Source organism: Rhamphochromis longiceps, linkage group LG19, assembly GCF_057381845.1.
Source record: "Rhamphochromis longiceps isolate RC_006_pf linkage group LG19, R_longiceps_female_GT1.1, whole genome shotgun sequence".
NCBI lineage: Eukaryota > Metazoa > Chordata > Actinopteri > Cichliformes > Cichlidae > Rhamphochromis > Rhamphochromis longiceps.
The window spans coordinates 15,202,133-15,217,584 of record NC_140575.1 but is presented as its reverse complement, the minus strand read 5'-3'; the positions used below and the strand labels follow the sequence as shown (position 1 = coordinate 15,217,584).

General features: G+C 38.4%; 1 protein-coding gene across 1 annotated transcript in view; it reads right to left on the bottom strand.

Moving 5' to 3' along the window:
• Positions 1-5,991: 5,991 nt before the first annotated feature.
• The window catches only part of LOC146646437 (semaphorin-4E-like), a 37,596-nt gene continuing 28,135 nt past the window's right edge, over positions 5,992-15,452 (bottom strand). The window contains exons 2-15 of the mRNA XM_085391866.1: positions 12,834-12,933; positions 11,235-11,380; positions 11,002-11,064; positions 10,795-10,890; positions 9,755-9,854; positions 9,547-9,657; positions 9,261-9,409; positions 8,973-9,148; positions 7,867-8,017; positions 7,552-7,774; positions 7,336-7,454; positions 7,011-7,177; positions 6,883-6,932; positions 5,992-6,754 (exon numbers count right to left, since the gene is read on the bottom strand). Of these exons, the coding sequence (XP_085247992.1) occupies positions 6,312-6,754; positions 6,883-6,932; positions 7,011-7,177; positions 7,336-7,454; positions 7,552-7,774; positions 7,867-8,017; positions 8,973-9,148; positions 9,261-9,409; positions 9,547-9,657; positions 9,755-9,854; positions 10,795-10,890; positions 11,002-11,064; positions 11,235-11,380; positions 12,834-12,933 (2,094 nt within the window). The 3' untranslated portion in view covers positions 5,992-6,311. The remainder of the gene's footprint in view (positions 6,755-6,882; positions 6,933-7,010; positions 7,178-7,335; positions 7,455-7,551; positions 7,775-7,866; positions 8,018-8,972; positions 9,149-9,260; positions 9,410-9,546; positions 9,658-9,754; positions 9,855-10,794; positions 10,891-11,001; positions 11,065-11,234; positions 11,381-12,833; positions 12,934-15,452) is intronic.

The following is a 15,452-nucleotide window of genomic DNA, read 5'->3' as shown; positions in this document are numbered from 1 at the left end:
GTGAGAGGATGAGAGAAGAAGAGGCAGCTGTGCAGCGTAAACACAGAATAACTCCAGCTTTGTGTCTTTTTCATTGTAGCTGAAACACAAACTGTGTTCCTTTTCACCTCGATACGAAACGCATGATATTTTCTCTGAATACGAGACGATTCCGTTTTTTACGGGACGGTTGGCAACTCTAATTAACCTTATGAACAAAATAAAGTTCAACATCATTAACTTCATAGCACCACCCAGCTGTATAGAAACTCCGTCATGCTAGCTAGCACGCAGTACGAAAAAGTCAGCATAACGAAAATAAACTCCACCTAAACTTGGTTCATATCTGACCCAGATGGACTGCAGGTTATAACTTCTTACCTGAAGTTCAGTTCACCTGACACTCTCGGACCAGCGGCCGCTTCGGGTCTCTCCTCTTGCCTCCCTTTTCCTTCATCCACTGCTGGCTTCCACCACTTGCTAATGTTATTGAATCTGTGGAAGCTCCGCGATAGCCACCACACGAAGTAACGAATAACGAGCCTATCTAAATCCCAGTAACGAGTAACGCGTTCCCGGTTTTGGCATAATAACTAGTTACCGTGCTCGTTACCACAATAATAACGTAGTTACTGTAACGCGTTACTTAATAACGCGTTAGTCCCAACACTGGTCGTAATAGACATTTTTGTTTCTGTCCTGGACCCAGATTGCATTTTACCATCGCACTCTCATCCTGTCATACAATAAAAGTGAAGTAATGTCCATGTGTCCACCCCTTATAACTTTTAGACCAACCTCCTCCATACAAAGTGAAATTAGATGGAAGAAAAACATATATATTTTTTCTGTCCACCTGGTATGCAGACAACTAAAGAATCTTTGGAATCCAAGTAATGATGAAATTGTAACTGTAATATAAGTTACTGAATTTAGTTCAGTAACTTATATTCTCAATATAAGTGATAATAGTAATGTGTTATTGTGGAATACATTACACCCAACACTTGCCTCCATGTTGGACTTTGAAACCTGATGTCATGAATGAGGGTATGCATGATCATGTGGTAGTGCCCTGTCACGCCCCGAAACATATTAGTGATGATTTCTTAGGCTATACAATGTGTTCACATCAAAGTTTATGCATGGCATGCTCATGTGCAAAGTCCCTACAAACTGAAGTAAACTTGAACAGTGCTGCAAATAGAGCTCTTGATTGCACATCTGAAGGTTTGAAAGCATTTGTACTTTAGTTTAACTCCTTTGACCAATGTTTTTACAATCTTCTATTGTCCAGTTTAGGTGCTAGCATTAGCTCAGTTTCCTGTTCTTACCTGAAAGGAATGGCACACTGTGTGGTCTTCTGCTGCTCATCTCTATCAAGGTTCACCAGGTTCTGTGTTCAGAGATGCTCTTCTGTGGAGCTCAGTTACAAGTGGTTATTCAGGTTATGTTTGCCTTCCTATCAGCTTCAAGTAGTGCAGCCAGTCCCTAACAAAGTAACCCCTTTGTTTGGCACATCAACAGCAGCTGGATTTGGATCCACCTTTTAAACAGCAAATCTGTGGATGGGCTGAAGAACAACATCCAATCTGACCAAGAAGCAGCTGGGACCTCAGTGGTCCGGCATCAAAAAAAGGGATCGACCATTAAAGCTGAAGACTCAAACCACAATGGGAACACAAGTGAGCTGAGGATGAAGACTGCAGCCAGACTAAACACACAAACACCCGCCAGCTCAGTGACAAAGTTCCAACACAATGCTTACATACATTATCACAGCCCTGCACACCATCCCCACGACCAGCATCACAGAAACCAGTGAAATGGCATGTGCCACTACAACAGCAATCCTCAAGATCAAGAATGCTACATGCAGAGAGAGCCCCCCCATGGAGAAGAAGGTTGGAAACCAAGATCCAAAGAGGTGTGTTCCTCAACTAACAGAGGTGCAGATCTTTCTACTGTGTGGAAAAGAAGTATAACAAGATGTCACACAGAGAACAGAGAGCTGTTCATAGTGTTTTGTATTATTTTATTTTTAAGGCAGTAGCTGTGATCTCAGAGCAGTTTTCAAAACTATTCAAACGTTAGCGCACTCAGTAAACTAAAAGACTCCCATATTTCCTTGGCAGACAACTGAACCTCTTAGATAACATAGTCTGGAGTTGACCAACTACACACCTTTTAAAAAGAAAAAGTAGTTGGCAGATTTCAATACTATACTTACTTAACTGGACATTATAGTTATGCATGACTGCCATCTTGTGGCAGCAAATGATACTAACACATGATAGTGATATGTGCAGTATACCAAGAATGTTAAGTGGGGTTATCATTTCTTCATTTTGTGTGTTGAAATAACTATTTGAGGAAATCAGAGTGGGACTGTGGTTTACAGGCCAATGTTTCTGACTGTGGAAATGGTATCGTCTGAACTTCTACTGATCTATGCAGTGCTTATCTGCTTTCACTTGTGAATAATCAATGCTAGGCTGGTGGCCAACAGGAAACCTCTCATCTTCAGTGATGTTTTTCAAGGCATAAACACTGGACACACTTACAGATACAGTTATACAGATGAGTATTAGCAGCAGGTTCTCTCTTAAAACTTGTGAAGTTATCTGATTACAACAGCTGTATAATTGAATCCTAAATCGCACACTCCCAGATGCAGTCCCTAAATGTGTCTTTCATGTATGTGCTTGCAATGGCATTTCATTATCTTTCCTTTTATAAATCCGGTTTAGTCACTTCAGTCTAATTACAGACAACAATCAATGTTTTCCGGTTTATGTTTCCTCTCATCTCCAAATTTCAACATATTTCTATTTACTTATTCACATATGTGAGTTAACTTTTCACAAAATGCTTCCAAAGGAAAAAGTAACTATTCCAGTCACATTTCTGCCTTCGAGTTGAGGGGAGAAAGTCTACAAGAGGCACGGGAAAAGCGATGACGAAGGAATAGAAAAAGCACTGGGTATAGACGTGGAGGAGAGAATGACTGAGGCACATGGGAAAGAGAGTAAAAAGACAGACAGAAAAGGGAGAACCAGCCGACATTTAGAGAGCAGTTTTCATTCCCCTGAGAACTAATTACACCATCACCACAGAGCTCAGTTCAAGGCCACTTTAAAAAACTAATTTTTTTTTTTTTTTTTTTTTTTTGCCTGTCCCGTTTGGCTCTTTTGCCATCAGAATTGTTGTCTAAAGGCAAAGAAAGATGCCCAACGGATTTACTTTACCAAACTGACCATCCCAGCCTTGCCGTAATGGTCCATTTGATTCACCTTTTATTGTTTATTTTATTTTCACTTACTGAATACGGGACAGACTTGACTGGGGGAAAGAAGGGGAGAAAGAAAGAGGGAAAGAGAAACAGCTGAGAAGAGGGACGGGGGAGAAGGGCAAAAGACAAAAACCAACAGAACGGGCAGAGAAAAAAAAAAGCATATATCAATCACCTGGATCACCTGCTGAGAAAGAAAAAAGAAAGCAAGCAGAAGAGAACAAGAGTAATAGAATAAACAACATCACAATGATATATGGGAATATGACAGTAAATACTAAATGTTAAACATTATTGTGCAGCACATAAGATCAACAGAACACAGTGTGCTTTGAGGTAGGAGCCAAAAAGGGTGTAGTTTGTGGGTGTGATCACCCGTGTGTACACCTGTGAGCATGGACGCGCTTGTTTTTTGTTTTTTTAAAAGGTTCCTTCATGTAATAATCTGCTAGAGGGTGTGGGGGGGCCACAGCCCCGTAAAAAACTAATGTTGTTTCTTTTTTCCTCCCCCTTTTTCCTCAGCGGCTGCAGATAAAAAACACACAGCTTCTCCAAATACATCCCATGCTGCCATCTAGTGAGAAGCATGGATTTGAACAGCTTACAGAAGGATTAATGAAGCAAAGTGAGTCTGGCACATGTCCTCAAGTGCTTTCTGTTATCTAAACCCAGAAGGTTGTTTTCACATTGATCTACTGGGGTGGGTGGACTCACCTTTACACTCATTTTAAAGGATACTGATGATGCAAGGACAAATATTTTGGCAGCCAGTCCTTGTAATTACAAAGCCCCTTAAAGAGGACCTATAGTGCTTTTTCCCAGCTCCAACATCTCAATTCCTCTCTGCTTGTGACAGGAAGATGTAAACAAGCAACATAGAGGGCAGCCATGTGGATCAGCATTGCTGGTGGTACTGCACTATACTGATGTAGAAAATGAATACCCGTATAGTGGCTGTAGTCCAATCCAGTCGCTGATGGAGTGATGCTTAACCCCGTTCCAGACAGGCATGTGGTGCCAACATGCAAGGAAATAAATAATTCTGCGGCTACTAGCACTTGTAATGTTAGGCGCCCTTGGCAGATCAATGAGCTGACATGATGATTATACAAGATAAAAATCCAGGATAAAAAAAGAGTGTTTAAAGCAGTGTGAAGCCTGAGCTTTTTGGCTCATGTACAAATGTTGAGCTCATTATTTGAAACTTTAGCCATGTTTCATATGAACAGCTACTATTATAGCCGTATACATACATGTCAGAAAGTTTAAAAAAAATGAATAGTTGACCTTTAGGAATCACGAATGGCAATATTCATCTAGACTTTTACTGTGATCCTGATCCACATGAACAGCTTATGTGTTACAAGTTATGTGGTAAGATAATGTGGCATTTATTTCTCATTGTAAAAGCTGCTGCATGAGAGCACAGCAGTTCTTCCTGGCTGTTGTTTCTTGTAGCTCTATGGTGTAATCTATGCTGTTGTATGCATGCCTACCCGTACTGCTATCCGAACCTACAGTGCTTCTGTGACAGGTGTGTTAGCAATGCACAGCATAAGAGCGCACACACAGCTCTTTCAATCTAACACTCACCCAACCCAACCACCACTGCATATGCACACACCCATTAACTCCTGTGTCAAAGCCAAAGTTGTAACAGCCAAAGCACAGCAATGACTGGAGCCATAATCACAGTGACAGCTATATGTCATCCAATAGCTGCAGTAATAATCACTGCAGACAGTGAGAAGCTGGATGGACTAGCTGCCATTATTTCTGAATGCTGTGCTACAGGCTGAGCACACAAAGCTGAGGGTGCCCTGAATTATGCTGTGCTAGCAACCAGTGCAGCCTACTCCTTTATACATGATGCCATCAAACAGCTCAGCCAATCATTGCAGGTGAGAGGAAATGTAAAATGTACTTAAAGCTTTCCTCATCATCCTTAATTGAGTATTTAAAAAGAAATGTGATACGGTAGCAGCTTCCAACATGCATACTGTATGATTAGAATGGACTTTGTGGTGATACAAGAGGACTGCACGCTGGTTAAAGTCAAATATTCAAAGATACAAAATCATAGAAACATGTGCTTTATTTTTATTTTTGAAGGTTTTTAATTGAAAAAAACATTTTAATGTCTCTTATCTACAGCGGAGTCCTTAAATATCATAAGGCAGAGATGTCAAACTCATTTGACATTGTGGGCCACATAAGACCCACTTTGATGTCAAGTTGGACCAATTAGATTCAATTTTATTTATATAGCATCATATCTCAGCTGTTGCATCAATGCTCAACCAGTGAAACTCCTCTTTCTGTCAGTGTAAAGCTTAAGTATAAATTTAATTCTGACATATCTTCAAATAAGAAAGCGAAGTGAACTTTCAGCCACAGGTCTTAGTTTTTCTACATTATAAACAAATGCTGCTGTATTAAATGAAAAAAAATATGTCAACATGACTCTTTGGGCTTAAACTGTGATAAGCAAAATTGCAGGAAAATTTTCACGTAGGTCATTATGCAGACTTGTTTTTCTTACTGGAAAAAAGCAAAAACAAGAGTTTTTCTGTAATTTAATTGTTTTTCTATTATTTAATTACTTTGGTTTAGTATAAATGTAGCAAAAGCTGTGAAATTAAAAAAAACAGATAAAAGTCAAGATAAATTACATAACATTGTGCCTAATAGATAAAATACACAAACTCCAAAGTCCATAGGTCGACACTGGCACTGTTTGGCTCACAAATATGACAATAAAATATAATGTCCAATCATTTTATTGAATCACTGTATTTTGGAAGAGGTAACAATTTCAGTGGGTGTAATGATGCTGAGTTTGGAATTCCATGACTGTTTTCATATGGTCTGTTTTTTATTTCCTTTTTTTGCATTAAATGTAACAAAGGTAGAGGAGTAGAAGAAGAGCACCGGTCTGAGATCTCACAAACACTGATGCTATTGCCGGTGTCCTTTTGTGCTAGCATCCTTCCCACTTTGAAGCGGGCCTTCCTCCATGCATCTTTAACGTGCTTGGTTCCTAATAATTACAAGGCCTCATTTGATGGTTGTTGCAGTTCTTGTTGCCACGTCGAATGTTTCCTTTTTTTGACTTTAGGTATCCAATCACCATAAACACAGCTTTGGAAAATGAGACCAAGGAAACAACAGCAGCCATTATGCAAACAGCAGCCCTCAGGTTCGTCATAATGGCATCAGTGTCGTGAACCTTAACAAGGTACTGAGCAATGGTTTTTCTGTGGACTCTGCCCTTCACTGCTTCTACTGTCTCACATCTGTACAGTCCAGCATCAGAATAGGAAGGTCTGATGATGAGACCCAGACTCAATACAGTGAATTGTGGACCAAAATGAAGGACGTTGTGAGAAAAGTACCAGATGATTGGTAGGTTGGTGTCAGGGGAACATGGGAGGAGCTGAGATATGTTGACGTTGAAGTAGACAGTGACAGGTTTCTTTTTTGCTGAGGGACAGATCAAACAAAACAAAAGCTCTTTATATCTCCATGTTGTTGTAAATGGTAAAAATTAGTGATCTGTTTTTGTCAGCCTGCACTTGCTTGCACTGCAAGAGAATGAATGCTGCACTTACACTCAGAGGGTGGGCACATCGTGATGTCTCCATTACTGAGACTCTGAATCCTAGAAGGAGGGAAAAACCTTCATTTAGTCCAAAGCTTAGCACTCTCGCTCTTTAGCATGGTCAGTAATTTGGCTTACATTGATGAGTTTGATGCACCAAAAACCGATGCACACTGGCTTCTGATCTGGTCCCAGCCACAGTATGGATCTCTGGCAAGAAGGCAGTCATCACATGATGTGTAGCGGCTACAGTCTCTAAGATTAATCTGAACAACTGCATTACTGGTGCCACTGTACAGATGGCCCTACAGGGAAAAAACAAACAAACAAAACGAGTTTACAGCCATCTCTTTACAAGCATATTTAAATTACTACTGCTCAGAGCTGAGTAAGACAGCCATTAAACTCAAGTTAAAGATTTCCCAGCTTAGTTTTGCATTTGGACAAAATTAGTGAACCTTACAGTCTTGGAGGAAAGCTGCAGGAAATCCACAGGCTGAGGCTCTTTAAACAGCTGCAGCTCCTCAATGATACGCCCGTCCTCACCTTCAAACTTCACCGCCTTCTGCAGCCAACCAGTATCTGTGGGAAAGAGAAATGAATCCATCATGGAGCTTCATCTGTCAGTGTGATTCATCTGTCTTGTGTGATTTTGTTACTGGCATGGATGAATGTGCACCTGTGCCGACGAACATAATCAGGTGCTGTTGTCCATCCAGTGACGTGACTTGGTCCACTACAATGTTCGAAAAATGCGTCATTGGCTTGAAAAGCAGAGGCTTGCCAGTCATTGGTGAAACCACACCCTCCATCAGAGGGTGGTTCTTTACAAACAACAGCGTTGTGTCTGAGAGGTTCAAAGAGCTCGTCAGGCCGCTGGCACGCATTTCATCATCAATGCACTGAGTATATGACAGAAAGCAAGTCAGATTATGTTGTTTTTTATTTAAAAGGAAAAAGTCAGTTAATATATAAAGTTTGGCTTAATACTCACTGAACCAGGGTAGGGGGATGGCTCCTCTCCTGTGTATATGTCCCAGTTCCCAGTATCCAACTCAGTCAGAAACCTCCCACTAAACACCTGGCTGATGTCTGACAGCTTGTATGCACAGACAGCAGAGTGACTGCAATCACAGGAGGGCTCCCTGCAACAGATACAAAAAAATCCCTACAGCATATATATGACTGCTGATACACTGCTTATACCTGTACTTGGTATTTGTTTGCAACTTAACACAAAATGTTTTATCTCAGAAAATAATTCTAATATTTCACTTGAAAAAGCTGAATTAAATTTATTTTGGTATGTCTCATTTTGTCATGTAATGACAGCAGCTGTTTTAGCCCATATTAACCACATTTTCCCTGCAGACTTGGAAAATGTTCCAAACAGACTCTTGTAATGTCAGGAATGCTTGGCCGCCTTAATTTAGTGCTACAGAAATGTTCTTTGAAGCTGTTAGGTGTGGTTGGGCCAATTATCCCTCTTCAGTAGTTCCACTGTGGTGTCACTCTCTCTCTTCTTCATCTCTTTACATGCACCCTTTTCTTAAATCTCTAACCCTGATTCATCAGTAAGTAGGGGTTTTCTATGATCCGCTGTGAATGGAGATACATCTTCACCCACTGGACTTGTTTCCTTTTCTGATAGCTAGTTTTGAGATACTAGACCTCTGAGATCATTATCAGCCAGCTTTTGGTATCTGTTGTTGTTTATTGTCTCTTGTGTTTGTTCACTTTTACTCTGCCTTGTGATTTAATCCTGAGATTATTTACTAGGTGGCTTTGTGACAAACTACAGAAAGTTCTAAGAGAAACATGGTGCACCACCATATTTCTAGCAGTGAACAATTGCTGCAAGCTATGATGAGATGACCTGAGCTGTCGTGCAAGATTTTGATTAAATTAATTCACTTTGACCTAAAAATGGCACCTTTTATATATTTATCTGGACATCCATCACCCAGTCGCAAAAATCATTTAATCAAACTACACTGGAACATTGAACTCATGAAGTCATTACAGTATACTGTTGCTTTGGTTTTATCAGTACTGTACATGCAAAATAATGATGCTATAATACAAATTAACACAGCTTACGAGTTGGAGATGAATGTGGCGTAGAAGACGCTGTTCCTCCAGTCATTCTCGTCTGAGAGGAGAAAAACATCCTGGACCAAAGATGGTGAGCCAACATCTCCAAATGGACAGTTCAGTCTGGCTTTCAGGAAAGAAGTCCACTTTTGCTGTAGTGTCCTTTTGCCCCCCAAGTCGCTCTAAAACCAAACCCATAAACAATTGTAACATTTGTGCCACGTTACAAAGACATTTATTGCACACGAACATGGCCTTGATATTTTCTTTATCAGATGAGTTTACAGTAGCTACCTTACACACACGAGCAATCCTGGACACTGGGATGCTGCCGTGAAGTTCCTCCACAGCATTTTCATAGAAGAACAGAAACACGTTGCCATCTTCACCCTTGCTGCTATTTTTGCTTGCTTCAATGAGGCTTATGGAAATCATGGTGGGATCTGGGTCAAACCATTTACAATATGAGATCAAATAGTTAAGAGTTTTACAAGGTGGAGCTATTAAGGTCTGTCTCAGGTATCTGACACCTTATAATGAGGTACATAATTGGGTTACATGTCCAGAAAGATGAAATTACCATTTAACCAGGAGCGTTTTAATTCAGTCTTGACAGGGTTTAGTCCGAATCTCTGGAACACCGATTCTGTACCCAGAAAGTTTGTCGAAGCAGCAGAGTACAAAGTATCACCTTTTGAGTGGAGAGGAAAAAGCTTTAGCTTTCTGGAATCTCATCTTATGCCAGACTATTATTCATCAAAGGAAGAAGAATACATACAGCTACTCACCATCCATAAAGGTCGCAAAGCGTTGGTAGGGGTCAAAAGGAATTTTCCCCCGACCTGTTTGTGTTTTTCTTTCCAAGGAGAGAGTTCCGTTTGTTAAAGTCTGTTAAAAGATTAAATCATGTTTAAGGGTCTCACGTTATTAATCAGTGTGGACAGTGTTTTCACTACATGCTAAACTTTACAAAGTACTATAAGCTGTTACAGTAATGGCAGAGTTTGGTGTAGTATTGCATTTTCTTGTCATATTTTTGACTTTTGTTTCTTGTTTTCATTTTTATTTTTTCAAGCTGAGTTTTTGTGTTGTTGTTCAGGTGCACACATTTGTTCTAGTCTCCCGTGTGTATAGTATTTGTCCTGCTGGTTTCCTCATGTGTCCTGCACTTTCTCTGTGTGTGATTGTAAGTAACAAAAGTAATTAATTTCATGCCAAGTGAACTAGCATGCCTTATTCATTTTCATGCCAAAGGGTAAATAAAAAAATCGAAACAATATCTCTGACTCTCTATTACTAAAATACCTAATTATGAACTGTAATAAGGTTAAATAACCTTGTTCTGCCGAACCTTTTTTAATAGCCTCCGATTTCATCTAAAGATCACCAACTAGCACTTCATTTTATATTTCCTTAATAAATAAATCAATAAATATAATGCTGCAAACAATATGACTGTTTACAATGATGGTACAAACAGTTAGGCTAAGATTATCTATAAAGCTATTTAGCAACCATAGATGACAGGTCAGTCCCTGAAGTTTAATATTCTACTGTTGAAGATGTAAAGTAATAAAATAAATCCCACACTATATAAAACGGTGTCTGTTTGAATATTATGCATTATTTCCACTAAATTGTTAATTTTATATATTTTTGCTCTGTTGCTCCAGCTGCAAATTGAAACACAAGCCGATGCTTGTCTTTGGAAATATATTCATCATCTCTTTTCCCATTTCGGATATTTTATTTTCCTGATTTAGTGGCATATCCATGTCTTTACGTTTGGTCCTGTGTATTCTAAGTTTGCTTTTACAAAGATACTTACCATATAGTCACACACAGGGTTGAAAGCGTTTGTCCCACACACAAGCATTTTACTGTCCCCCATTGTGTGCAGGGTCCTGATAAAGTTATCACATTCCTGTTGGAAGACCATACAAAAATAAAAGAATAAAGTCCCAAACTGTAAGTTGTGTTTGGGAGTGAAAACCTCCACGTAGAGCTGATAATATTTGCTAACTTTTTACTATACCTCAGCACTCTTGCCCTTCATCTGACAGAGGTCTTTATCTGCAGAGCTCACAGCCCATTTATTCTGGAAGAAAAAACTACTGGTAATGACCAAGACTCTTTTATGTTTGACAAGCTTCTTATGGTTCTCTATTTGAGTATTTTGAAACCTGCAGATTAATTCTTTCACATTAAAAAGGGGTCGCCATTCTGAAGTAGAGCACAGCGGTCTACTCAGACAAACAAAGGTCATACCTCGCTGGTCTGTTTGGTGATGTCATCCAAGCTAAGGGTGAGCACTTTCCCTCTGGCACCAAGGACAAGCTGACCAATGTCTTCTCTTACCATCCAAGAGCTCAAACTGTCAAAGCCAGACTCTTTGAACTGTTTCAAGTTTATGTCTAGGGCAGACAGGTGGACAAGGAGCTTGAGGTTATCATTCAAACCCATGCATTTTAATAATGTCCGCTTTGATGTGTTATGTTGCGTAGTCTATCAAGTTTTCAACAAAAATGCATAAATGCCTGTTTTATTATAACTGTGTGCTTTGATTTAGAATATTCTTAATCATATATATTGTAATATATATGTATATCAATGCTTTGTCGAAGGTGACCCTACAAATATTTGCCTAGGTTAGGTCAAAAAGCTGAATTTTAGCTGCATAATAATGGTTATAATAATAATAATAATAATAATAATAATAATAATAATAATAATAATAATAATAATAATAATAATAATAATAATAATAATAATAATAGTGACATTGCTCCAGAAACCAATTAGCATGACTGTTAAAGCATGATGGTGTATGCAATGGATTTGAAGGAGAAACAAGAACCCTTGACACCTAAAGTGAGGGGATCCAGTGGCTCTGATATGCTCTGGCATGATGTGGGTGCACTGTTACCAAAAATAAAAGGTCACTGCATAACAATAGAGGATTATTCTGTGATAACCTTTCATCATGTGATGAAATATTACAATCGTGATAGAACTGGTGTCTAGCAAGATGACAGCCAGTCTATAGAGACAGCGCTTCAGATTATAAAGTGCTGCAGAAAAAGTGTTCGCCCCCTTCCTGATTTCCTGTTATTTTGTATGTTTGTCACACTTAAATGTTTTAGATCATCAAACAAATGTAAATATTAGACAAAGATAACACAAGCAAGTTTTTTAATGAAGGTGTTTATAACAACATCCAAGGAACTGCAGGTCCCACTTGCCTCAGTTAAAGTCAGTCAAGACAAAAACCACTGCTAAGCAAAAGGAACATACGGGTAAAGGCTCATCTCAGTTTTGCAAGAAAACATCTTGATGATCCCCAAGACTTGGAAAAATACTCTGTGGACTGACCAGACAAAAGTTGAACTTTTAAAAGGTGTGTCTCCAATAACATCTGGAGTAGAATATATTTGTCTAATATATGCTATGTTGTGTTATATTTGTCTAATATTTACATTTTTAAATTAATTTTTAAATGTATTTAAATCTGTGTGACAAACATACAATAAAAGGAAATCAGGAATGGGAATAACACATTTTTCATACCTATTTATCCGATCACCAAATCTAGACCTGGACTGAAATGTTAGGCAGTGATCTCTGACACCAACTTTAAAACACCAACATCTTCTGTTAATATTTTCCATCTCTCCAGCAGAGCTCCTTTAGTGTTATATATATATATATATATATATATATATATATATATATATATATATATATATATATATATATATATATATATATATCACACTGCATAGTATATAAAATAATTTGCTCTTCATTAGTCACTGTGTACTGCTGTTAGGCTCTCTTTCAAACTATCATGTAAATAAGATGTCTTACCTTGGAAGGGAACGCTCCTGCGGGGTGTGTTGCTTAATGCAAGCCCTTCACTCATGACAAGGAAGCAGTAAAAGAATGTGATAGGATGCGTCATCGTAACCTATCAGACAGGGAGAATAGCAAAATGGCCATCAAGTTGAAATGACACAGATTAGGTCAAACGTTCAGTGTAATGCATGCTGCTTATTTCCCACTGGCACGGGAGCTCATTTCGGAGAAGAAAATAGTGAGGAAATCACAGTTTCTGTTGTAATACATAGCCATCACAGGCTCACTGCAGTTGCTGGTGTGTGGCAGCCGAACCAGAGGAATCACAAATGCTCCACTACCATAGAGGAATCATTGTAATCACGTATTTGGAACTTATTTTGATTATTTTTTGCAGGTACATGCAGTTACTGACATCAATAGTGCAATGCAGAGTGATAGTCTAAATGGTATACCATGTCAGGGCCTTGGCACCATGTTTGTCCAAATGAAATCATTGGGGAGAGACAAATGACTGACAGAGAACATTAGGTCATTAGTGGCAATAATCAGCATTTAATTAAAGTCATGTGTTGTTTCCTTGTAACCATCACTCAGGTGCAATGCACGGTCCGAACACTTATAATTAGAGACTGGGCACATTTCAAAGTAAATGAAAGATATCAAATTATTATTATTATTATTAATAATATCATTAATATCATTATATTGTCTGGCTCTTCAATTAGCAGCACCCAAACTCTATCAACATTTTCATTGACATTTGTTTTCCTGACCCTTTACTATGTGTTCCTGAGGCCATCAGTCTCAGGTCTTCAGTCTTTATTTTTACACAGCAATTTTCACTTGTTGCCATTCCAACCTTGCGCCACAAGAGGGGGTAGCTAGACTGTATTTTCAGCAGAAATGATCGCAGTCACAAGGACAGTGAGTCAGAAAGCTGGTTTGATGCTTAACTCGTGATCTTGTAGAATGTGTTCTGAAAGCCTTTAACAGGGCAGTGCAAAGACATGAATCCACAAAGAAATCTGAGAGAACTTGCACCACCTTTTATCTCATATTAAGTGGATGATTTTTTTAAGACTTGTGAGCATGGTTCGTGTTTCTATTTGCACACATATGACAAGCCACAGTTCCATAATTAGTTAAAAATCTGATACGACACATAAGAAGATTGCTCCATATCATTTATCAAGCTCATTAAAGATTTCTTTGCGATTTGTAATTGTGTTTATTAAATCTGGGGCTGCAGTGGAATAATAAGCAGCTTACTTAATGGGAATTTTTGCTCCTGTGCCAACAAACAGAATACGTGCCTGAAGATATGCTGTTCAACCTGAACTCAGACGACTGGGAAGTGTTTTCAGCTTTTTCTGTTTGTCACTGTGTGTGATGGACTACAGACAGATGTGACACGTGAAGGAAGGATAAACACGGCCAAGATTCAAATTAAAGTCTAGTGTTTTGGTCTTTTTTCCGTCAAACACAGAGTTTTTTATTGTTTAAAGAATGTGGTGCCATTTGATATCAAACCATCTTGCACTTGTGACGCCATAATAAGTACCTCCACTAAGGGGGGGATGTATTTTTCTGATAGCATTTGCGTACGTGCATGGGTGCAGGCATGTCATTCTGTATGTAAATACAACAGCGGGAGAGGTTTTGAATGAATTCTGATAAAACTTGGTAGGAGTGTAAAGTAGAGTCATGTTAACAAACCACTGAAATCTGGCTTACATCCACCAGGGTCTTTAAGGTCAAATCTATGATTTATTGGAAGAAAATTGATCCCAAAAAAATGTCTTATAACTATAAACTGTGATTTTTACAAGTGCACCGTATAAAGGTTTAAAATATTAGGTCACATTTGACCTCTGACCTCTCCTTCAAAGTCAATAGATTGATTTCAATGTCAAATTGATATTAAACATATATATATATATATATATATATATACAACTATTTAAAACTAAGTTTCTTGCATATAGGTATACAGGGAATAATTTGTGGGGATTCTAGTGAAGCTTTCATAAAATGTCTTTTTTATCTTCGAGACTATGCTCACAATTCTACGGCCTTTAAATATCATCTCACATTTGACCTTTGAGTTAACATTTACATTTCACCTTGCTTTTCTGTCAAGTTGACCTGGAAAGTATATATCTATATCTTTAAAGATAACACATACGATAAGATAACACTATAGAATAGTAGTATATCATTATATCATACAGTTATTTGCAAATCAATACCTATTATCTACATAATGTTTATATTCAAAGTGCAGTACTATTTCCAGAAAATAAGGTGCCTTCACATGTGTGGACTTTATATTAGAATTTTGAGAATAGTTTTAAGGGTAGGGTTAGGGGGTTAAAATCACCCTTGATTAGCTTCTTAACTGCTGTTAGTGTTTTAAAGCTGCTTTGAAGTTTTCAGTTTTTCTTTCCCTGTTTGGAAGTACTGTTTGGAAGTACTGACGAAACGTGATGAAACTATGGCGATTTTACCCCCTCATGCTAATCATTTCAAATTTATTGTGAAATATTATAAATATTAACACTTTAAGTTTAGTTTTTAATTGTATATAATTTCTGTTAATCCTCCTGAACCTCATGTACTTATGACTAA